The following is a 24,878-nucleotide window of genomic DNA, read 5'->3' as shown; positions in this document are numbered from 1 at the left end:
GGCAGTAGGAAGCTCTCTCATCCATTTATGTGCAGATGATAGTCTTATACTCAGCTGGCCCCTCCATGGGTTTTGTGTTAAACACTCTACAACAAAGCGTTCTTAGTGTCAAACAAGCTTTCTCTGTACTGAACCTTGTTCTGAACACCTCCAAAACAAAGGTGGTTTGGTAAGAAGAATGCCCCTCTCCCCACAGGTGTTATTACTACCTCTGAGGGTTTAGAGCTTGAGGTAGTCACCTCATACAAGTACTTGGGAGTATGGCTAGATGGTACACTGTCCTTCCCATAGCACATAGCAAAGCTGCAGGTTTAAGTTAAATCTAGACTTGGTTTTGTCTATCATAATTGCTCCTCTTTCACCCCAGCTACCAAACTAACCCTGATTCAGATGACCATCCTACCCATGCTAGATTGGGGAGACATAATTTATAGATCGGCAGGTAAGGGTGCTCTCGAGCGGCTAGATGTTCTTTACCATTCGGCCATCAGATTTGCCACCAATGCTCCTTATCGGACACATCACTGCACTCTATACTCCTCTGTAAACTGGTCATCTCTGTATACCCGTCACAAGACCCACTGGTTGATGCTTATTTTTGTATTTAAAAAAAAAATATATATATATTTTTTTTTTTGGGGGGTGGATCAGCTTAATATTGCGGAAAGAATGTTGCTTCCAATGTAATTGTCTGCATCATTTCCAATCCCCCATATTTTTTTGGGTAAATATATATATCCATTCACGTATGCATACATATACATATATATACATACACATACCTACATAGACATACATACTTTTTTAAAAGAGTATACCTTTATTATTATTCCCCGCAAACCCTACCACCGATCCCCCAATTGGAGTAAACTGATAAACATTTCTGTTTTTACCTTCAATTTATACATCTTATACACATTTTACAGACACAGTCTACTTTATAATAGTTCTCTCTTGTTTGTTCTTAGTCCTTCCTCTATTTCTGTTGTCCATCCAGTTTGATTTCCACTTGTAACTGTGCTATTTCACAATAGCTCCGCACCTATACACATTTCACAGGTCCCGTATGCCCTACATTGTTTATCTTGTTATTAGTCCCACCCTTCAGCTCCACTCAACCTTTCCCATCTATCTTCCAACATCATCCATTTCGGATTTTTATTTGCCATATATTTTTCAACTGTGCTGTGATGCTTCACAAAAGATTTGAATCTTCCTATTCTCATAGCTTCCACGGATTGTAAATTAAAAATAAACATTTTTGCTAAAATAATTATTATATTATTGATTGATTGACTATGGCTTTTCAAATCCCCCAGTATTGCTATCTGTAGCGTTAGTTCTACGCAAATGTTGCAATTCTTCAACCATTCCTGGACCTGTGACCAAAAACGAGCTACATGCGGACAATACCAAAATAAATGGTTGATGCTTATTTATAAAACCCTCTTAGGCCTCACTCCCAGCTATCTGAGATACAGTTGAAGTTTACATACACTTAGGTTGGAGTCATTAAAACTCGCTTTTCAACCACTCCACAAATTTCTTGTTAACAAACTATAGTTTTAGCAAGTCGGTTAGCACATCTACTTTGTGCAAGACACAAGTGATTTTTCCAACAATTGTTTACAGACAGATTATTTCACTTATAATTCACTGTATCACAATTCCAGTGGGTCAGAAGTTTACATACACTAAATTGACTGTGCCTTTAAACAGCTTAGAAAATTCCAGAAAACAATGTCATGGCTTTAGAAGCTTCTGATAGGCTAATTGACATAATTTGAGTCAATTGGAGGTGTACCTGTGGATGTATTTCAAGGCCTACCTTCAAACTCAGTGCCTCTTTGCTTGACATCATGGGAAAATCAAAAGAAATCAGCCAAGACCTCAGAAAAAAAATTGTAGACCTCCACAAGTGTGGTTCATCCTTGAGAGCAATTTCCACACGCCTGAAGTACCACGTTCATCTGTACAAACAATAGTACGCAAGTATAAACACCATGGGACCACGCAGCCGTCATACCGCTCAGGAAGGAGATGCGTTCTGTCTCCTAGAGATGAATGTACTTCGGTGCGAAAAGTGCAAATCAATCCCAGAACAACAGCAAAGGACCTTGTGAAGATGCTTGAGTAAACAGGTACAAAGTATCTATATCCACAGTAAAACGAGTCCTCTATCAACATAACCTGAAAGGCCGCTCAGCAAGGAAGAAGCCACTCCTCCAAAACCGCCATAAAAAAGCCAGACCGGTGTGCAACTGCACATGGGGACAAAGATCGTACTTTTTGGAGAAATGTCCTCTGGTCTGATGAAACAAACATAGAACTGTTTGGCCATAATGACCATTATGTTTGGAGGAAAAAGGGGGATGCTTGCAAGCTGAAGAACACCATCCTAACCGTGAAGCAAGGGGGGGCAGCATCATGTTGTGGGGTTGCTTTGCTGCAGGAGGGACTGGTGCAATTCACAAAATAGATTGCATCATGAGGTAGGAAAATTATGTGGATATATTGAAGCAACATCTCAAAACATCAGTGAGGAAGTTAAAGCTTGGTCGCAAATGGGTCTTCCAAATGGACAATGACCTCAAGCATACTTCCAAAGTTGTGGCAAACTGGCTTAAGGACAACAAAGTCAAGGTATTAGAGGGGCCATCACAAAGCCCTGACCTCAATCCTATAGAAAATTTGTGGGTAGAACTGAAAAAGCGTGTGCGAGCAAGGAGGCCTACAAACCTGACTCAGTTACACCAGCTCTGTCGGGAGGAATGGGCCAACATTCACCCAACTTATAGTGGGAAGCTTGTGGAAGGCTACCTGAAACGTTTGACCCAAGTTAAACAATTTAAAGGCAATGCTACCAAATACTAATTGAGTGTATGTAAACTTCTGACCCACTGGGAATGTGATGAAAGAAATAAAAGCTGAAAGAAATCATTCTCTCTACTATTATTATACATTTCACAGTCTTAAAATAAAGTGGCGATCCTAACTGACCTAAAACAGGGATTTTTTACTAGGATTAAATGTCAGGAATTGTGAAAAACTGAGTTTAAATGTATTTGGCTAAGGTGTATGTAAACTTCCGACTTCAATTGTATCTACTGCAGCCCTCATCCTCCACATACAACACCTGTTCTGCCAGTCACATTCTGGTAAAGGTCCCCAAAGCACACACATCCCTGGGTCACTCGTCTTTTCGGTTCGCTGCAGCTAGCGATTGGAATGAGCTGCAGCAAGCACTCAAATGGGTCAGTTTTATCTCCATCTCTTCATTCAAAGACTCAATCATGGACACTCTTACTGACTGTTGTGGCTGCTTTGCGTGATGTATTGTTGTCTCCACCTTCTTGCCTTCTGTGCTGTTGTCTGTGCCCAAGAATGGTTTGTACCCTGTTTTGTGCTGCTACCATGTTGTTGTTGCTACCATGCTGTGTTTTCATGTGTTTCTGCCATGCTATGTTGTTGTCTTAGGTCTCTCTTTATGTAGTGTTGTCTCTCTTGTCGTGATGTGTGTCTGGTCCTATATTTTTATTTAATCCCATGCCCTCGTCCACGCAGGAGGCCTTTTACCTTCTGGTAGGCCGTCATTGTAAATAAGAATTTGTTATTAACTGACTTGCCTAGTTAAATAAAGGTTGAATAAAAAATGTAAATATATTCTTCAATGAGCGTACGCACAGCACCGAATACACCACTGAATGTTTGACCCTTTTTTTTAAATATATATAGAGGGGGAACCAATGACCTCACCTGCCATATAATGTTTCTCCTTATGTGAAAGGACAAATGTCTTGACCTGAGATTGGAAATGTGTTGTAATTGGTTGAAAACACATAAAAGTGTACAAGTTGTTTGACACTAGCCAGTCCTCTGTCACATCCCATCCACAGAAGTAAATTGACTGGATTTTTCATTAGTTGTCTGTTTTATTCCGTTCTCGTGATATGCAAGCTTTTCATGTTAGTGTCTCCTCTTTCATTTCTCCTTTTATGTTGAGCTGGTTCTGTTTCAGTAATAAGGAGCCTCCTACACTCTGCCATATAACTGGACCTGCCTGGCCCTTTCATCTCATTCATCACTGCTGACCAGAACCTCTCATTATAAGGTTGTGTCGCAAATGGAATCCTATTCCCAATGTAGTGCACTACTTTTGACCAGGGCCCATAGGACTCTGGTCAAATGTAGTGCACTATATAGGGAAAAGGGTTCCATTTGGGCGCATTCAAATAATTTGCTGCTAAGTGCCAACTCTGAGTCAGGAATGCGGCAGCCATATAGTCAACTTAACAGGCGTTGATGTTTTCCTATCTGGCTCCCAGAGACTGATGTTTCCCTGGAATGTGAGAGTAACCAGAAATGTTTCAGCCCAGCTGATGGTTCTCTGTTATGACTCTGACATGTTGTTTTGTGATTGTCAGTCAGTTGATGAATAACCAGGCAGTGTCCCACAGTGCCTGGTAGTAATCACTGTACAGTACACAAACACCCGCCTTTCTGTAAACATATTTGCCATGAAGGATTAGCCCAAGGACATTTATGTAATGGAGGGATACAACAGCCTTATCAAGACAGTCTAGTTTAGGAGTTATTGATTGTGCTGACCTTGTTTCCTTGTGTAGTTTCAGTAGCTGGTTTGTTCAAATTGGTAGTGCCAAAATCTCTTTGATCCTTATGAGCCAAGTGTACTACAAACCCTCACAGCACTTCATATACAGTACTCCACTCTGGTATGCATTGCCTACTGTCCAGTGTGTGAGAATTTCTCATTTACATTGGAGATAGACTGTTGGTCAGGCATGATTGCAGGGGACTGGTTTAACACTCTGTTGGCATAAACTGGCAGCTTACCTTTTTAAAAGGGCTCTGGCATGCTATTGAGTACATCACATCATGAGTACACCATGTCTCCCTCCTCTTTTCCCTGTAGGTGTTAATAACAGCATCAAGTTCTACTGTGAAGCCAAGAATGCCAGAGGTATCTCAGTATCTCGAACAGGCACTGTGCACATTAAAGGTGAGAAATTCATGAATAATCAATGCTGTCATGAGTGTGACTAAGTCATTTTTCAGATTAGAATACGCTGCCTGATGAAGACCGGTTAGTCAATGCACGTTACAGTATGCTGCTGTAATTTAGCTAGGTTTATCGGCCCCTAGTCCAGCTTCTGTTCAGAGTTGGATGTTTGTAAATCTAAAACCCTGTTCTTTAATTGACTGCAGTCCTCCCAGCAGCCCCTAAAGGTGTGCAGGTGGTCCACATGGTGGAGAACAATGTCACGCTGGCCTGGAGCCCTGGCTTCACTGGACACTCTGACCTGTCAGCCTGCACCTTCCAGGTACAGTAACTAAGACTGAACCAACACGACTGAGATGTTCTGTGTCAGTACTACATTCATATAACAAAGAACCCTTTGACCTAATTCTTACATTTAGATTTTCAATAAAGCAACCATAATATGCAGTGGATAAATTAGTTATTATTACGAAATGTGATGATTGTTGTCAGTGCTATTTTAAGATGGGAGTGACAACCATCAGAATTCCATTAAAGCCTTGGATGAATGTTTGGCCTAGACTGAGATAATGAAAACCACATACCCATTCTTTTAAAATTAAAGACACCCTGAGTATTTAGACCTCAGTTTCAATATTGGAATGAAAGAATTTGGCAATGGAAATATGACAATTTTTAAAGAGATACTTTGAGATGTTGGCAACGAGGCCCTTTATCTACTTCCCCAGAGTCAGATGAACTCCTGGATACCATTTTTATGTCTCTGTGTCCAGTATGAAGGAAGTTAGAGGTAGTTTTGCCAGCTAATGCTAAACTACTAACTTCCATCATACCTTTTACAGATGTCTAAGAACTCTGGGAGGAAGGTGGAAGTTCGAGACCAGCGTGTGAAGGTTCCACCGTTCCAACAGATCCTCAGTGGGCTGAGCTGCTACTCCAACTACAGCGTTAGAGTGTGCTGTGACAATGAGGTGGGGACATCCCCGTTCTCTGGCTGGCTGGACTTTCAGACACCAGAAGCAGGTGTGCATCCAGTCACTAGAATAGATGATGACATGGGGTTGCGTTCCAAATGGCACCCTATTCCTATGGGCCCTGGTCAAAAGTAGTGCACTATAAAAGGAATAGGGTGCCATTTGGGACTTAGCCCTTTTGTTCATCAACAGTTGTTTTTGTTGTCATTTTCTACCAACTGCACTCACATCACCAGCTGGACATCAATAGCATGTGACGATCCATGCAACAGTATGGCGAGTGGCAACCTTATCACAATGGGAACATAATGATTCTCTGTGTTTGTGGCCCTCTGTGTCTCACAGCCCCACGGACGACCTTTCAAAGTTGTTACTCTGTCAAAGTAACATGAAACATTTAGAGGTGGTTAAGCGGACACAGATTAACCTAATCCTGGACCAAAAAGAATTTGAAGGAGATTCTCCATTGAGTTGTCTTTTTAGTCTAGGACTAGCTTTAGCTTAATTTTGTCTGGGAATCCACCCCTTATTGTTCATATAGGATATGGTCTAAGTTGATATGCAGTTTTAAATGAGGGTTGTTAAAATAAGTTGGACAGGCGGCTGAGTTTAGAGGTGATCATGAGAGCTAGTCTGAGGGGAGCAGTAGAGTGGGGGTTTCTGGTGGCGACCTTGTTTGTATGTTTGTAAACTGCCAGTGCTGGACACAGGCCAGTGGATTCCAGTCCCACTTGTACAATGAACCATTGTACATGCCCTCAATCCATATCAATGTGCTGCAGTGCTGAACTAAACCCCGTTGTCTCATTGTCGACACACGCTGGTCAAGGAGGCCACTGCAGGAATGATTGGGGTCTCATTTTAGGGTGACCTGAAGCCGGTCTCAATTTGCTTCTGGATTATCTACTTCCCCAGAGTCAGATGAACTTGTGGATACCATTTTTATGTCTCTGTGTGCAGTATGAAGGAAGTTAGAAGTAGTTTCGCAAGCTATTGCTTACTAGCAATGACTGGAAGTCTATGGATATCTACTAGCATGATAGCAGATACCCATAGACTTCCAGTAAATACCCATAAACTTAGTCATTGCGCTAAAGCTAGTTAGCATTGGCTTGCAAAACTACCTCGAACTTCCTTCATACTGGACACAGTGACATACATTTTTTATCCACGAGTTCATCTGACTGCTGGAGTAGATAAAGGGCCTCATTGCCAAATCCCGAAGTATCTCTTAATCTTGGCCCTTAATTTCCCTTATATCCCATTCAGTGTGTTTAATAGTCACATGTGCAGGGTTGCAGGTGTGATTGGAGGGTACAATCTTAGGCTCCGAACTCCAACATGCAGGACTAAGTTAAATAAAATAATGAAAATGATAATAAAAAATAAAAAACAACAATCTGTAGCAGCGATGAATAAATGTCCATATGTTTGCAGATGTGGAAGCAATACTGCTTATACCTATCCAGACCCTTTAGATCTGTTAACGTTTTTAAGGATTAGGACCAAGGGAGTGATGACAGCATGGACATATACAATGGCAACCCCTTATTGTTCTTTGATGAAATGTAAAGTATTGTCATGACACTGTCCCTGTGTCTTCCTTCTTTCTAGTGCCCTCTGCTGCCCCCCGGAACCTGACCTTTGAACTAACTGAACAGCAGCTGTCCCTGAACTGGGCGAGCTTGGACGACAAGGAGCTGCAGGGGAAACTGATGGCCTACAAAGTCCAGTGGAACCTGGGAGGAGAGGGACAGGTTCAGACCCATACACCTGTACACACTGAAGGAATCTAGTATACACCTCAGATGATAGCAAAAGCTGCAGGAAGAAAATAGACTGAAGAAAATAGTCTCTGGCTGTGCAGATCAATGCACATTTCAGTCATTTAATATACCAAATTCTCAGTCACAGTAGGCATTGGTCAGTGGAGCATACAATAACCACAGCCAGCTGACACCAGTCTTCAGCTGCTGTCAACAGTCTACGTCTTATTAATTACAATCCCTATGTTTCTGTTATTATGGAATGTGGTACATTACAGTATGACTACGTTCACAATCCTATGGCCATACCAGAAGTTTCTATGGCCATACTAGGGGTTGAGTTGTTTTTAATAGGGACATTGCTATAGAAAATGGGTCAAAAGTCTTTTTACTCTCCTTTCTATGACTCCCAATCTGTCAGGTGTTCAGGTGAAATATCTAAACCCTTTGAGCTCGCTACATGTGTTCAGTTTTTTTTTCTTGGCCACTAGAATTGTATAATGACCATACAATGCCTCCAGAAAGTATTCACACCAATAGGTGTTGTCACTGGCCTAGACACACAGTGGCCTAGACACACAGTGGCCTAGACACACAGTGGCCTAGACACACAGTGGCCGAGACACACAGTGGCCGAGACACACAGTGGCCGAGACACACAGTGGCCGAGACACACAGTGGCCGAGACACACAGTGGCCGAGACACACAGTGGCCGAGACACACAGTGGCCGAGACACACAGTGGCCGAGACACACAGTGGCCGAGACACACCGTGGCCGAGACACACCGTGGCCGAGACACACACTGGCCGAGACACACAGTACCCCATAATGCCAAAGTGGAAATAAGGTTTTTGAAAATGTTACACATTCATTAAAAATAAAGCTGAAATGTCTTGTATCAATAAGTATTCAACCCTTTTGTTATGGCAACACTAAATACGTTCAGGAGTAAAAATGTGCTTAACAAGTCACATAAGTTGCATGGACTCACTCCATGTCATGATATTTGAATGACTACCTCATCTCTGTACCCCACACATACAATTACCACAAAGACCAGGGATAAGGGCACCTATTGGTAGATGGGTAAAAAATAAAAAAGAAGACATTGAATATCGCTTTGAGCATGGTGAAATTATTAACTACACTTTGGATGGTGTATCAATACACCCAGTCACTACAAAGATACAAGCGTCCTTCCTAACTCAATTGCCGGAGAGGAAAGACACCACTCAGGGATTTCACCTTGATGCCAAAACATTTATTACAGTTTATTAATGGCTGTGATAGGAGAACTGAGGATGGATCAACAACATTATAGTTACTCCACAATACTAACCTAATTGACAGAGTGAAAAAATAAGGATGTCTGTACACAATACAAATATTCCAAAACAAGCATCTTGTTTGCAACAAGGCATTACAGTAAAACTGCAAAAAATGTGGCAAAGCAATTCACTTTTTCTCCTGAATACAAAGTGTTATATTTGGAGCAAATACAACACATTACTGAGTACCACTCTCCATATTTTCAAGCGTCATGTTATGGTGTATGATTGTAATCGTTAAGAACTTGGCAGTTTATTAGGATAAAAAATAAATGTAATGGAGCTAAGCACAGGTTAAATCCTAGAGGAAAACCTGGTTCAGTCTGCTTTCCACCAGACACTGGGAGATTAATTCACCTTTCAGCAGGACAGTAACCTAAAACACAAGGTCAAATCTACACCGGAGTTGCTTACCAAGAAGACTGGGAATGTTCCTGAGTTACAGTTTTGATTTAAATCTACTTTAAAATATATGGCAAGACCTGAAAATGGTTAAAGATCATGATCATTTGTGTTGCTGAAATTGTAACATCAAATTAATGTTCAAAATGTATTCCAAGTCCTCTTGCATGGTCTTCAATGTAATATTTTCTCATAATGGAGAGAATTCAAAAAAATAAATAAATTAAAAGGTCACATTTCATATTTTGTTTCAGTGGTGTCAAAGCATGTGTGTCTCTGTGATAAAAGGCCGGCACTTACTTGGATCTAATTTGCAATGGAAGCTTTGTTTTTAAGTTTCTTAAACTCAAAGCAATATGTCTTAATAGAACACACATTAACATACGTTTTGGTTGTTGTGTTCCAGGAGGCGTTGCTCTTTAAAGAGAACATGGCCCACCTGTCTGGTGGAGGTCGTTTCTTCAACGCTACCTTCCAGGTGTCGGCGTGTACAGTGGCCGGCTGTGGGCCCTGGAGCCAGCCTGTACTGGTCATGCCCGCCTCAGGTCAGTGAGCCCTTCTGTCACTCAACCACTATCAGTCCCCCTGTCACGCTGGTTGTGTACACTTGACACTTACATGCGACTTCTACTATCAGAATACAAAGATCGCATTGAAAAGACAAACAAGTCGCATTGTGGTCGGATTGTGTTCAGATCTGACTGACCACTTCAGGTGGTCAGGGACGCATTGCGGGTGGATTTCTCCTCAGTCTGGACGCAATCAGGCTACAGAAAGTGCATACAGTGGGAAACGTCATCAGCACTTCGCCAACAAGTCTCCTGAAAACTTGTGTTTTGGAAGCGAAAGGCACCATATTTTTTCATTAAACGTTGGAGGAAATACATTCCTAGCATGTGAGGAACGTGTTTCCTGGCTTCATAAATGCTAGCTAATTAGGGGGGGGGAAATTGTTTGGCTAACCTGTTTGCAATCACTTTAGCTTTGCTGGCTGGCTACAGAGGTTAGTTGGTTAGTTAGCTATAGTAGATAAATACTGCCATCAAGTTGTTGTGTTATCAAATTTAGCCTTTTCCACCGTTTGCATATTGGCATTTCAATATAACCTAGGAAAAGGGAATCCGGACACAATGTGGACACATTTAAATGTAGGTGTAGATGTACAGTGGGGCAAAAAAGTATTTAGTCAGCCACCAATTGTGCAAGTTCTCCCACTTAAAAAGATGAGAGAGGCCTGTAATTTTCATCATAGGTACACTTCAACTATGACAGTCAAAATGAGAAAAAAAAATCCAGAAAATCACATTGTAGGATTTTTAATTAATTAATTTGCAAATTATGGTGGAAAATAAGTATTTGGTCACCTACAAACAAGCAAGATTTCTGGCTCTCACAGACCTGTAACTTCTTCAAGAGGCTCCTCTGTCCTCCACTCGTTACCTGTATTAATGGCACCTGTTTGAACTTGTTATCAGTATAAAAGACACCTGTCCACAACCTCAAACAGTCACACTCCAAACTCCACTATGGCCAAGACCAAAGAGCTGTCAAAGGACACCAGAAACAAAATTGTAGACCTTGCACCAGGCTGGGAAGACTGAATCTGCAATAGGTAAGCAGCTTGGTTTGAAGAAATCAACTGTGGGAGCAATTATTAGGAAATGGAAGACATACAAGACCACTGATAATCTCCCTCGATCTGGGGCTCCACGCAAGATCTCACCCCGTGGGGTCAAAATGATCACAAGAACGATGAGCAAAAATCCCAGAACCACACGGGGGGACCTAGTGAATGACCTGCAGAGAGCTGGGACCAAAGTAACAAAGCCTACCATCAGTAACACACTACGCCGCCAGGGACTCAAATCCTGCAGTGCCAGACGTGTCCCCCTGCTTAAGCCAGTGCATGTCCAGGCCCGACTGAAGTTTGCTAGAGAGCATTTGGATGATCCAGAAGAAGATTGGGAGAATGTCATATGGTCAGATGAAACCAAAATATAACTTTTTGGTAAAAACTCAACTCGTCGTGTTTGGAGGACAAAGAATGCTGAGTTGCATCCAAAGAACACCATACCTACTGTGAAGCATGGGGGTGGAAACATCATGCTTTGGGGCTGTTTTTCTGCAAAGGGACCAGGACGACTGATCCGTGTAAAGGAAAGAATGAATGGGGCCATGTATCGTGAGATTTTGAGTGAAAACCTCCTTCCATCAGTAAGGGCATTGAAGATGAAACGTGGCTGGGTCTTTCAGCATGACAATGATCCCAAACACACCGCCCGGGCAACGAAGGAGTGGCTTCGTAAGAAGCATTTCAAGGTCTTGGAGTGGCCTAGCCAGTCTCCAGATCTCAACCCCATAGAAAATCTTTGGAGGGAGTTGAAAGCCCGTGTTGCCCAGCAACAGCCCCAAAACATCACTGCTCTAGAGGAGATCTGCATGGAGGAATGGGCCAAAATACCAGCAACAGTGTGTGAAAACCTTGTGAAGACCTTACAGAAAACGTTTGACCTCTGTCATTGCCAACAAAGGGTATATAACAAAGTATTGAGATAAGTATTTGGTCAATAACAAAAGTTTATTTTCCACCATAATTTGCAAATAAATTCATAAAAAATCCTACAATGTGATTTTCTGGATTTTTTTCTTCTCATTTTGTCTCTCATAGTTGAAGTGTACCTATGATGAAAATTACAGGCCTCTCTCATCTTTTTAAGTGGGAGAACTTGCACAATTGGTGGCTGACTAAATACTTTTTTGCCCCACTGTATAACGTGTTCGGGAATTACATTATCGTAACTCTATGATCAGAATACAAAATCTGTATGAACTGTCGAGTCTAAAGACAGCCTCTGTCACTATCCACTATTAGTCCCTCTGTCACTATCCAACATTAGTCCCTCTGTCACTATCATGTCCTCTGTCACTGTCCACTAGTAGTCTAGTTTTGAAACCTATGCTCCAAATTTAAAGGTGACAAGGCTTTGTGTTGTATGTAAAGCTAGTTTGTTATACTGTGTGTGTGTGTGTTTATGTTCCACAAAGCAGTGGCAGCCCAGACTCAGAGAGGCCATATGTGGGTGGGTCTGTTGCTGGGCCTGCTGGTGGCCACCATGGTAGGGCTTCTCCTGACAGTCCTAGTGCACCGCAGAGGGAAGGAAACACAGTTTGGGTAGGCTATGATTGTCTCTCTCTCTCTACTAGAATACAGCCATTCATATATATATATGTATATATATCTCTAGACATAATTCTTTAGGTGAGAATGATTTATATGGGCTGAAAGCAGCGCACCACCCCCTTCACATACAGGCAGATTTTTCTGCAGTATATACCAGAATCCGAGGCATTGTTTGAATACTTTGACAGCATCCTTCTTCACTTCTTTCTTCTGAGCTGACATGATTGGATAAGGAAAAGCAAGGTTTCCACGAGATTCCCTTCAACAATGTTTTGGTCTGATCAGTGGAATATCTCTAGGAAGGGAGGAAGGATGCATTTTAGAAGTATCTGAACACAGGGGCAATGTATCTACAAGGTTACAACACCAACGTAAAGATGGGATAATAGGGCTCTGCTTGTCCTTGCAGGTCTGTGTTCAAGCCACCGGGGACTGAGAGCACGGTCTCCTTCACTGCAGCCAGGTCATTCAACAGGACCTGCTCTGAGCTCCCAGACTCCACCTGTAAGTAAAGTCAGTCATGTTTGGCTTGTAGCCTCCACAAATAAATGTTTCTCTATTGACACATATGGCACAAGCACTACAGTGCGGTTGAATCCTAAATGGCACACTATTCCCGATATAGTGCACTACTTTTGACCAGAACCTTTTGGGCTCACTACATAGGCAAAAAGGTGCCTCTATTGACCACTACTGTGGACCTGGGTTGTGAATAATGAATTGTATCTCTGTCTTCCACCAGTGGACAGCTTGGGTATCAACGACGATCTGAAGGCCAAGCTTCAAGACGTTCTGATCCCAGAAAGGCTACTGACCCTCGGACACATCTTGGGAAAAGGTTGGTGGGACATCCTCTGTTTATTTCACTTAGCTGTGCTACACAGATAAAGTACATTTAGATAGAAAACCTTTACAATGTATTGTTTGATGCTGCAACGTGCAAAATCAAATCAGTTTATTGGTCGCGTACATAGATTTACAGGTGTTATTGCAGGTGCAGCGAAATGCTTGTTTTCTAGCTCCAACAGTTTAGTAATATAATACCCTCACCCCCACAGTGACCATGCGTGCGTACGTACATATCCCAACCAGAAGCAATAGATTACAGGCAACATCTGCACTGAGCTAAAGGCTAGAGCTGTCGTTTTCAATGAGCGGGACACTAATCCGGACGCTTATAAGAAATCCCGCTATGCCCTTTGACGAACCATCAAACAGACAACGTGTCAATACAGGATCAAGATTGAATCCTACTACACTAGCTCTGACGTTCGTCGTATGTAGCAGGGCTTGCAAACTATCACAGATTACAAAGGGAAACCCAGCTGCGAGCTGTCTTGTGACGCGAGCGTACCAGTCCATCCAGCTAAATACTTCTATGTGCGCTTCGAGGCTAGGAACACTAAACTATGCATGAGAGCATCAGCTATCACCCTCTCCTTAGCCGATGTATGACCTTTAAACAGGTTAACATTCACAAGGCCACAGGGCCATCCGGATTACCAGGACGAGTACTCAGAGCATGCACAGACCAACTGGCAAGTGTCTTCACTGACATTTTCAACCTCTCCCGTAATACCAACATGTTTTAAGCAGAACACCAAGGTAACCTGCCTAAATGACTACTGACCCGTAGCACTCACATCTGTAGCCATGAAATGCTTTGAAAGGCTGGTCATGGCCCACATCAACACCATTATCCCAGACACCCTGGACCCACTCCAATTCGCATACCGCCCCAACAGATCCACAGATGACGCAATCTCTATTGCACTCCACACTGCCCACTGATCGTTGTCTTGTTGAAAGCTGAACCTTCACCCCAGTCTGAGGTCCTTAGCACTCTGGAGCAGGTTTTCATCAGGGATCTCTTTTGTACTTTGCTCTGATTATCTTTCCCTGGATCCTGACTAATCTCCAAGTCCCTGCCGCTAAAATACATCCCCACAGCATGATGCTTCCACCACCATGCTTCACCGTAGGGACGGTGCCAGGATTCCTCCAGACGTGACGCTTGACATTCAGGCCAAAGAGTTCATCAGGCCAGTGAATCTTGTTTCTCATGGTCTGAGAGTCTTTAGGTGCCTTTTGGCAAACTCCAAGCAGGCTGTCATGTGCCTTTTACTGAGGAGTGGCTTCCGTCTGGCAACTCTACCATACAGGCCTGATTGGTGTAGTGCTGCAGAGATGGTTGTCCTTCTGGAAGGTTCTCCCATCTCCACAGAGGAACTCTAGAGCTCTGTCAGAGTGACCATCGGGTTCTTGGTCACCTCCCTGACCAAGGCCCTTCTCCGATTGCTCAGTTTGGCCGGGCGGTCAGCTCTATGAAGAGTCTTGGTGGTTCCAAACTTCTTCCATTTAAGAATGATGGAGGCTACTGTGCTCTTGGGGACCTTCAATGCTGCAATCAAAATGTTTTTGGTACCCTTTCCCAGATCTGTGCCTCGACATAATCCTGTCTCGGAGCTCTACGGACAATTCCTTCGACCTCATGGCTTGGTTTTTGCTCTGACATGCACTGTCAACTGTGGGACCTTATATAGACAGGTGTGTCTTTCCAAATCATGTCCAATCAATTGAATTTACCACAGGTGGACTCCAATCAAGTAGTAGAACCATCTCAAGGATGATCAATGGAAACAAGATGCACCTGAGCTCAATTTCAAGTCTCATAGCAAAGGGTCCGAATACTTATGTAAATAAGGTATTTCAGTTTTTATTTGTAACACATTTGCAACAATTTCTAAAAACTTGTTTTTGCTTTGTAATTGTGGGGTATTTTGTGTAGATTGAGAGAAAAAAATGTAATACATTTTAGAATAAGGCTGTAACGTAACAAAGTGGAAAAAGTCAATGGGTCTGAATACTTTCCGAAAGTACATATCTACCTCAGCTACCTCCTACCCTTGCACATGGACTTGGTACTGGTAACCCGTGTATATAACCAAGTTATCGTTGCTGTATATTTATTCCTGGTTATTTTTCAATTTATTCCTCATTATTACTATTATTATCTATTTTTTCTCTTTGCATTGTTGGGAAGGGCAAGCATTTCACTGTTGGTCTACACCTGTTTACGAAGCATGTGACAAAATTTGATTTGAAATAGAGAGCATTTACAAAATGCTAAATGTACATTTACATGGCCTATAACCATAACTGTGTATTGCTAAATAACAAGACAGACAATGTCTGTATTATATTTTGGAATACGTTGAGTTGTTTGAGGAGTAACGTACCAGTGATGTATCTGTGTCTGTTTAGGTGAATTTGGCTCAGTGCGTGAGGCCTTCCTAAAGATGGAGGACAGCACTGTACAACAGAAGGTTGCAGTGAAGGTGCTAAAAAGTGAGACTTTAGACTTTACATTTGAACTGCCTTTTGTATGATAATAATTTAGCAGATTTATATAGTGCTTTTCTACCAACGTAGGAACTCAAAGCACTTTACATAGTAGGGGGAACTCCCCTCATCCACCACCAATGTGTAGCACCCACCGGGGTGATGCACGGCGACCATTTTGGTGCCAGAACGCTCACCACACATCAGCTATCAGGTGGAAAGGTGAGGAGTGATATATACCAATTAGGAATGAGGGGGATGATTAGATGGCCATGATGTAATGGGGCCAAGTTGGGAATTTAGCCATGATCCCGGGGTTAACACCCCTGTTCTTATGAGTGTGTCAGTGGATATTACATTGATACCTGTATAATGTGAACTAATAAGTCCTCGGAAGTTATGATAATGTATGTTCTCTGTCCTTTTTACATCAGCGGATATCAACTCATCATGTGATATTGAGCAGTGCCTGAAAGAGGCTGCTTACATGAAGGACTTCCACCATCCAAATGTCATCCAGCTCATTGGTTAGTGGCAGTGAAGACACATTTTACTTCCGCCGACTCACTTCATTTATATCCTTAGGGGCAATTAAGAAAGGCATTGCCAGATTCCAAATAATAACAGCTTGCACATATAATACAACCACAACAACAAGTAAGGCTACTTGGGATCAGAAACGGAGTGTTTTAAGAGTTGCCCATCAATCAATGTGCTTTGACCAGGGCCGGCCCTAGCCTTATGGCTAAGCCAGATTTGGTCGGGGGAGCCCCCACCTCACGGCAAAACATTTGTGTCCCCCCTCTTGACGCGGAGAGAAAAACATTACGCTTTAAGTTAATTTCCTGCAATTCTGCACATTTTGCCAAGGGGTATAGAGAAAATGTTGCAGTTTTAAATGAAGTTAACTGCAATTCTACAGATTTTACGATGGCCTGACATTTTTATTTATTTACATTTTATAATGAATTTCATGCAATTCTACTCATTTTTCCATGGGGTGGATATCTAATATGATATGAGTGAAAATGACAAACAAAATCAATGGGGGCAACCTGGAGGTCAGGGCCCCTGGGCGAGTACCATGTCAGCCGGCTAGACAAACTACTCATCTAAAAATTGTTAGTTTACATGGATAATTGAGTGACTGTCAGTAACTGACATAACAAGAGAAACTGCTGATGCACAACCACATTTTTAAATTGCACCTGGTGTATTGTACTAATCTTACTCTCATTAGTGAGTTCCTAAAAATTAAAGGGGGGGGGGGGGGGGGGGGTCTCCTAGCAGCCTGCGGCCCTAAGCAACCACTTATGTCGCTTATGCCTGGAGCCGGTCCCGGCTTTGACTGACTTGTTCTGCTGAGTTGTTGATTGAATATATTTTTTTTCTCTAGGAGTGAGTTTGCACAGGCGGCCTCAGCAACGGTTGCCCATCCCCATGGTTATCCTGCCCTTCATGAAGCATGGGGATCTTCACACCTTTCTGCTCATGTCCCGCCTTGGAGATGAGCCCTTTGTGAGTAGTCACCTATACATTTTATACACACTTGTATGCATACTAAAATAGATACCCAATACAGGGACACAAACACTCAGTGGCCAGTTTATTAGGTATACCCATCTAGTACGGGGTCGGACCCCTTTTCCTCCAGAACAGCCTGAATTCTTCAGGGCATAGAAACGTTGCTCAATTGGTATCAAGGGACCTAACGTGTGCCAGGAAAATATTCACCACACCATTACACCAACAGCCTGTACTATTGACACCAGGCAAGATGAGGCCATGGACTCATGCCGCTAACGCCAAATCCTGACTCTGCCATCAGGAACTGGGATTCACCGGACAAGGCAATCTTTTTCCACTCCTCAGTTGTCCAGTGTTGGTGATTGCCTTCCCATTTTAGCCGCTTCTTGTTGTTTTTAGCTGATAGGAGTGAAACCCAGTGTGGTCGTCTGCTGCAATAGCCCATCCGTAACAAGGACCGACGAGTTGTGTGTTCCAAATTGCCGTTCTGCACACCACTGTTGTACTGCCCCGTTATTTGTCGGTTTGTGGCCCGCCTGTTAGCTTGCACAATTCTTGCCATTCTCGGTAAACACTATCGTGCATGAAAAGCCCAGGACGACGCGCCTGTCACTGGCAAACATACCACACGTAGGTCACTTGTTTTGCCCATTCTAATGTTCAATCGAACAGTAACTGAATGCCTGTCTGCTTGCTTTATATAGCAAATCACGGCCACTTGACCCACTGTCTGTAGGAGAGCACCATTTTCGTGAACAGGGTTGGTGAACCTAAAACTGGCCACTGAGTGTATATTGAAACAAACAGTAACACTAACAGTTACTTTATACAACGGGTGGGTCTAACCCTGAATGCTGATGGATTAAAAGCGCATTCCAGCAGGTGTCTATTCTACCGTTACCACCAGCTAAATCTATGATGTTAAAATGCCTATTTACTCTGTTCCATCCACTCTCTCATCAGCCCAGCCAGGCAATTTATAAACTTGATCTCCACTATAAAAATATATGCATCTAGACATTATCTTACATTCAAGGTCTTCCACTGTTAGTTGTCAGTTTAGATGCATGTTTTAAATAATTCCATAATTTCCTGTTATAGACTATACTGGAAAGACAAGTCTTAGTGTAGGGCCAAATATTTTTTCCCCAGGACACTTTCTAATTGATGCATATCTTCAAATCATGTTTTAACAAAGTAATGTTGCGGTCTCTCCCTCACACAGACAGTGTCACTGCAGATGCTCATTCAGTTTATGTTGGACATTGCTCGTGGAATGGAGTACCTGAGCAACAAAAGCATCATACACAGGGATCTGGCTGCACGCAACTGCATGTGAGTGAATTACCAGTAGAGTAGACAGTGGCTCCATCTCAAATGGCACCCTATTCCCTATAAAGGGCACTACTTTTTATCAGAGCCCCATGGGCCCTGGTCAAAACTAGTGCACTAAATAGCAGGGTTCATACACATTTTGACAGAAGGAATATCATAACTTTTCCAAAACTTCTCCATGACATTTAACCAAATTTCCATGACCAACAATTGGCGGCGTCTCTATGTACGTATGAAAAATATGCGTAATGTGGTATCAACACTGGGAGGCTGCTCTCTGATCCCATGTACTATCCTCCTGTTGTTGTGCAAGGCACTTAACCCCCACAAAGTAGAATACCGGTTAGGCAACTATATCAATCACGTGGTCAACCCTAGTCTGGAGAGGTACTGGGTGAAAGCTTTTGATCCAGCCCTGCTCAAACACATCAGAGCCAGTTTACCAAGGTCCAGTTGGGCAGCTAATCTCTAAAATGTGGTTTGTTAGAGGGGGGGTGGAACAAAAGCCTGTACACCCATTAGCTCTCCTGGAGGATGGTTGACCACCCTTGATGACAAATATTACAACCAAATACATTTTATGCCTTTTGAAATAACTCGCTCATTCAATATATCAAAGATCAAGTGGCTGTTGTTGGCTACAAATCTTTTTATTCAGCTGAAGCAAACCCACAAATTTTCTTCAGGAAATGTACCTTTTCTAGTTAAGTTTCTAAGCTAACTTGGTGTTTACTCTGCAGGCTGACTAGCACCTTGAGTTGAATGTCCCATACAGTGGATGCCCAAATTAACTGGAAGTATCTACAAAAACATTACTGTTTGCGATTCACAAATTATTATTTTGATTCACGATTCGATTCATTGCAACTGAACCAAAACCCAACTAATACAATGTTGAAGTGAATAATTCCTTTCATCCCAAAAAATTGTTAGTCTGTAGAAAGTTTTTGGGGACATGACGAAATGCTAATAATAGTTCAATAGTTAACTAGTGCAGGGGTTTTTCACTCGGGGGGCCCCCTTCCAGCATTGGGGAACATCCCGTGCCCCCCCCATGACTATTTCTATGGGCACAGGCACTATGGGCACTTTCAATTCTATACATTTTGCCATGTGTATTCATGTGATATGAGTCACAAAAAATTTACAATATCTATAAACAAAAACAAATCTAAAAATATACGTTAGCTGACATGGGCTAGTTGACCTGGACAGTTCTTACAAGTTATAAATAGCTCTCTAAGGTATGCAATGACTGACAAGAGCAACTGATGATGCACTACCCAATTTCGAAATTGCACCTTGTGCATTCTACTATTACAACTTTCAAGAATAAGTTTAAAGCCGGTTTGAGTTCCTTAAAAACATTTTTTTATTAATCTACAGTGCCTTCGGAAAATATCCAGCCACATTGACTTTTTTAACATTTTGTTACGTTACAGCCTTATTCTAAAATTGATTAAATAAATACAAATATTCGGCAATCTACACACACTACCATAATGACAAAGCAAAAACATGTTTTTAGAAATTTTTGCTAATTTACAAAATACTTTTTACATAAGTATTCAGACCCTTTGCTATGAGAATCAAAATTGAGCTCAAGTGCATCCTGTTTCCATTGATCATCCTTGAGATGGTTAAAGTCCACCTTTGGTAAATTCAATTGATTGGACATGATTTGGAAAGGCACACACCTGTCTATATAAGGTCCCACAGTTGACAGTGCATGTCAGAGCAAAAAACAAGCCATGGGGTCGAAGGAACTGTCCGTAGAGCTCAGAGACAGGATTGTGTTGAGTCACAGATCTGGAGAAGGGTACAAAAACATTTCTGCAACTTTGAAGGTTCCCAAGAACACAGTGGCCTCCATCATTCGTAAATGGAAGATGTTTGGAACCACCAAGACTCTTCCTAGAGCTGGCTGCCCGGCCAAACTGAGCAATCGGGGTTGAAGGGCCATGGCCAGGGAGTTGACCAAGAACCTGATGGCCACTCTAGAGTTCCTCTTTGGAGATGGGAGAATCTTCCAGAAGGACAACCATCTCTGCAGCACTCCACCAATCAGGCCTTTATGGCAGAGTGGCCAGACGGAAGCCACTCCCAGAACAACAGCAAAGGACCATGTGAAGATGCTGGAGGAAACAGGTAGAAAAGTATCTATATCCACAGTAAAACGAGTCCTATATCGACATAACCTGAAAGGCCGCTCAGCAAGGAAGAAACCACTGCTCCAAAACCACCATAAAAAAAGCCAGACTGCAGTTGGTAACTGCACATGGGGACAAAGATCATCCTTTTTGGAGAAATGTCCTCTTGTCTGATGAAATCAAAATAGAACTGTTTGGCCATAATGACCATCGTTATGTTTGGAGGAAAAAGGGGGATGCTTGCAAGCCGAAGAACACCATCCCAACCGTGAAGCACGGGCATGCCAGCATCATGTTGTGTGGGTGCTTTGCTGCAGGATGGACTGGTGCACTTCACAAAATAGATGGCATCATGAGGCAGTAAACTTATGTGGATATATTGAAGCAACATCTCAAAACATCAGCCAGGAAGTTAAAGCTCGGTCACAAATGGGTCTTCCAAATGAACAATGACCTCAAGCATACTTCCAAAGTTGTGGCAAACTGGCTTAAGGACAACAAAGTCAAGGTATTAGAGGGGCCATCACAAAGCCCTGACCTCAACCCTATAGAAAATTTGTGGGCAGAACTGAAAAAGCGTGTGCGAGCAAGGAGGCCTACAAACCTGACTCAGTTACACCAGCTCTGTCGGGAGGAATGGGCCAAAATTCACCCAACTTATTGTGGGAAGCTTGTGGAAGGCTACCCGAAACGTTTGACCCAAGTTAAACCATTTAAAGGCATTGCTACCAAAAACGAATTGAGTATATGTAAACTTCTGACCCACTGGGAATTTGATGAAAGAAATAAAAGCTGAAATAAATCATTCTCTCTACTATTATTCTGACATTTCACATTCTTAAAATAAAGTGGTGATCCTAACTGACCTAAAACAGGGATTTTTTACTAGGATTAAATGTCAGGAACTGTGAAAAATTGAGTTTAAATGTATTTGGCTAAGGTGTATTTAAACTTCTGACTTCATGTGTATGTACAGTTGAAGTTGGAAGTTTACATACACCTTAGCCAAATACATTTAAACTTAGTTTCATAATTCCTGACATTTAATCCTAGTAAAAATATTTGGCTAAAGTGTCATTCCGATCCTGACTAATATGTAGAAACTATTCCTAAATAAATTACATTAACAAAAATAATTAAATACATTTTCTAAAACTTATAGGATTTTCCAAAACCTATCCAGGCCTGGAAAACACCATTTTAAAATATCATGACTTTTCCATGATTCTCATGAGCGTACAAACCCTGAAATAGGGAATGGGGCACAATTTTAAGACGCAGCCTGTCACTTTACTCTATTTCTTAACTGGAACTCCCTCTAATATGGTTTACACACTGAATTTACTAGAGCTTGGTTCTGTCTGCCTCAGGGTTAGATTGTCACCATCTCCACTCCTTTATTCATAGGCTGAGTGAAAACTTGACAGTCTGTGTGGCAGACTTTGGCCTTTCAAAGAAAATCTACAGTGGTGACTACTACAGACAAGGATCCGTCTCAAAGCTGCCTGTCAAGTGGATAGCACTGGAGAGCCTTGCTGACAATGTCTACACTACTCAGAGTGATGTGGTACGTTACGTACAACCAGACGCACCCTCAGTGGTCATAGCATCACTTTCAAAATGATAGTGACACTAAGACAGCAATATTTTAGTTGGGGATCCCTCTTCAAATCAGTTTTGTAATGTAACTCAATACATCATAGATAAAATGCAGATTTTGTTTTCAGATGTGTCTATTGAATTTTAGCATTTTTTAAACCATGTAGTGGCCCCAGATGTTCACTAAATCTGTTTCATCGATAAGATGTTTTCGGGAACTGTCAATTCGTTATCTTTGCCTTTAGCGCTCCCAGAAGTTAACTGACTGTTTCCCACCAGTGGGCGTTTGGAGTCACCATGTGGGAGATCATGGCACGTGGACAGACCCCCTACCCTGGGGTGGAGAACTCTGAAATCTACGAGTACCTCATCAAGGGAGAGAGGCTCAAACAACCACCTGACTGCCAAGATGACATGTGAGTGATCCACTGGATGTGGTAGAAAAAACTCAGGCATTGACCAATTGTGATGGGTTCTATTATACTTTTCAAATAACTTAAACAAATGAAATTATTATTGGTGCCAGAAAATTGTATATTTTACTGTATTTAACCTGGTACCTCATTGAGAAGACTTTTACAATAATGACCTGACAGTTTGAATCTTTTTCCAGTTACGAGATCATGCATAGCTGCTGGAGCCCTGTTCCCAAGTGCCGCCCCAGTTTCCAGCACCTGATTGACCAGCTGGAGGGGCAATGGGCCAGCCTGTCCTCAGGGCCTAGTTTTATTAAGGAGGCCCTTCTCTACGTTAACCTGGAGAGTGACGAGGGGGAGTCAGGGGCACTGGGCCCAGGGGAGGACCCCTCGTGGTCAGCAATGCCCTGGCAGTGTGTGGGAATGGAGGAGGATGAGAAAAACTGGCTCATGGTGTCTTCTGGGGCAGCTGTGGCTATTGGTGGAGACTACCGCTACATCATTGGCCCTAACTGCAACTGTACTGAAGAGGAGGGTGGGAGGCAGGGGGACTCAATGGATACCTTGCAGCAAGAAGTCAGGGATGAGGAATATGAAGACACGATCATTAATGTGTGATTGAACACGCCGCCTCCCCTGCCCTCCAGATTTCAGACTGACCAGTTGGTTGTGGATGGTTGGTCACTCACTACTGCCCTCCAGTGAAGTTTCTGAAAACAGCTGCTTACCAGCATTACTTGGATTGAAGTGCATATCTCAATGAACTTTTCTACCCATTTTATTGCCAGTCATTTGCAGTGTCATTTTGTACTTTAAACTAAGGACTTCACATTGACACACACAATCAGCCTTATCATTGAACAAAGAACAATAACACTACTAATATTTAAAATGATACATTTGACAAACAGAACTTTATAATGGAAAATTCTATAGTATTATGCATCTTTTGAAGTTTAGGCAGCATTTGATTATAAAAGCAGCCCCATTTGTCATTAGTGTACACTGTACTGTAGGTGGTAGGTATTGAACATTGGTATTTGCTGCTTTGCGAACGAACTCCCTTATCTCTATGATAAGCATCTCCTGTCCAAAAGTGTGCTACACGTTCTTAATCTGTATTCTCATTTAACCTTAGAATAACATTACACGGGACTACCACTGTAATAATCCCCTAACATTGTGACTGAGTTATTTAGAATTATAAACTGGGTGTTTTGAGCACTGAATGCTGATTGGCTGACACCCGTGGTATATCAGACCGTATTCCATGGGTATGACATTACATTTATTTTTACTGCTCTAATTATGTTGGTAACCAGTTTATAATAGCAATAAGGCAGACCTCAGAGGTTTGGTATATGGCCAATATACCACACCTCCTCATGCTTTATTGCTTTAGTATACCATTGAGAATTTATGGAAACAGGAATACTGTATATGCAGAACATTGTGTATGTATTCAAGAAAAATACCAGAGTGAATATGGATAAAGACATTAGCCTGATGAAATGTGAGCTTGTTGTTCACTGATGTTCAAAGTGCTTACACACACCCTTGATTTTGCTTTTGGAGCATTCCATGTATTGGATATCAAGGGACATGTTTTAATATTTTAAATGTATTTTTTTGTATATTGTGTTAAAATTATTTCCAGAGATACAACCTAGAGCATTAAACAGAGACTTGTGAAGCTGGTGCTGTGTGTTGTGATTCTCTCTGACCAGTCCATCCCTACCAGCAGGTTTATAGTTGTTTTAGATTTGTGCATCAAGCTACAATGTAATTCTCACCTGAAGTGTAAGTAAATAAAGTATTGGTTGTTTGTGATAGTA

General features: G+C 42.1%; 1 protein-coding gene across 4 annotated transcripts in view; it reads left to right on the top strand.

Moving 5' to 3' along the window:
* LOC120023181 (tyrosine-protein kinase receptor TYRO3-like) overlaps positions 1-24,878 on the top strand; it is a 33,990-nt gene extending 9,112 nt beyond the window's left edge. Inside the window, exons 5-19 of one of the 4 annotated variants that reach the window (XM_038967203.1) lie at positions 4,934-5,020; positions 5,227-5,342; positions 5,863-6,043; positions 7,609-7,751; positions 9,900-10,038; positions 12,542-12,665; positions 13,084-13,178; positions 13,417-13,512; positions 15,939-16,022; positions 16,451-16,543; positions 17,413-17,534; positions 18,769-18,878; positions 22,436-22,595; positions 22,907-23,043; positions 23,241-24,878. In XM_038967203.1, coding sequence (XP_038823131.1) covers positions 4,934-5,020; positions 5,227-5,342; positions 5,863-6,043; positions 7,609-7,751; positions 9,900-10,038; positions 12,542-12,665; positions 13,084-13,178; positions 13,417-13,512; positions 15,939-16,022; positions 16,451-16,543; positions 17,413-17,534; positions 18,769-18,878; positions 22,436-22,595; positions 22,907-23,043; positions 23,241-23,661 — 2,108 coding nt within the window. In that variant the 3' untranslated portion in view covers positions 23,662-24,878. Of the gene's footprint in view, positions 1-4,933; positions 5,021-5,226; positions 5,343-5,862; positions 6,044-7,608; positions 7,752-9,899; positions 10,039-12,538; positions 12,666-13,083; positions 13,179-13,416; positions 13,513-15,938; positions 16,023-16,450; positions 16,544-17,412; positions 17,535-18,768; positions 18,879-22,435; positions 22,596-22,906; positions 23,044-23,240 lie in introns of all 4 variants that reach the window. The other 3 variants (XM_038967202.1, XM_038967204.1, XM_038967205.1) reach the window with 3 other exon arrangements.

Source organism: Salvelinus namaycush, chromosome 28 (genome assembly GCF_016432855.1).
Source record: "Salvelinus namaycush isolate Seneca chromosome 28, SaNama_1.0, whole genome shotgun sequence".
NCBI lineage: Eukaryota > Metazoa > Chordata > Actinopteri > Salmoniformes > Salmonidae > Salvelinus > Salvelinus namaycush.
This window is presented reverse-complemented; position numbering and strand designations above follow the sequence as displayed.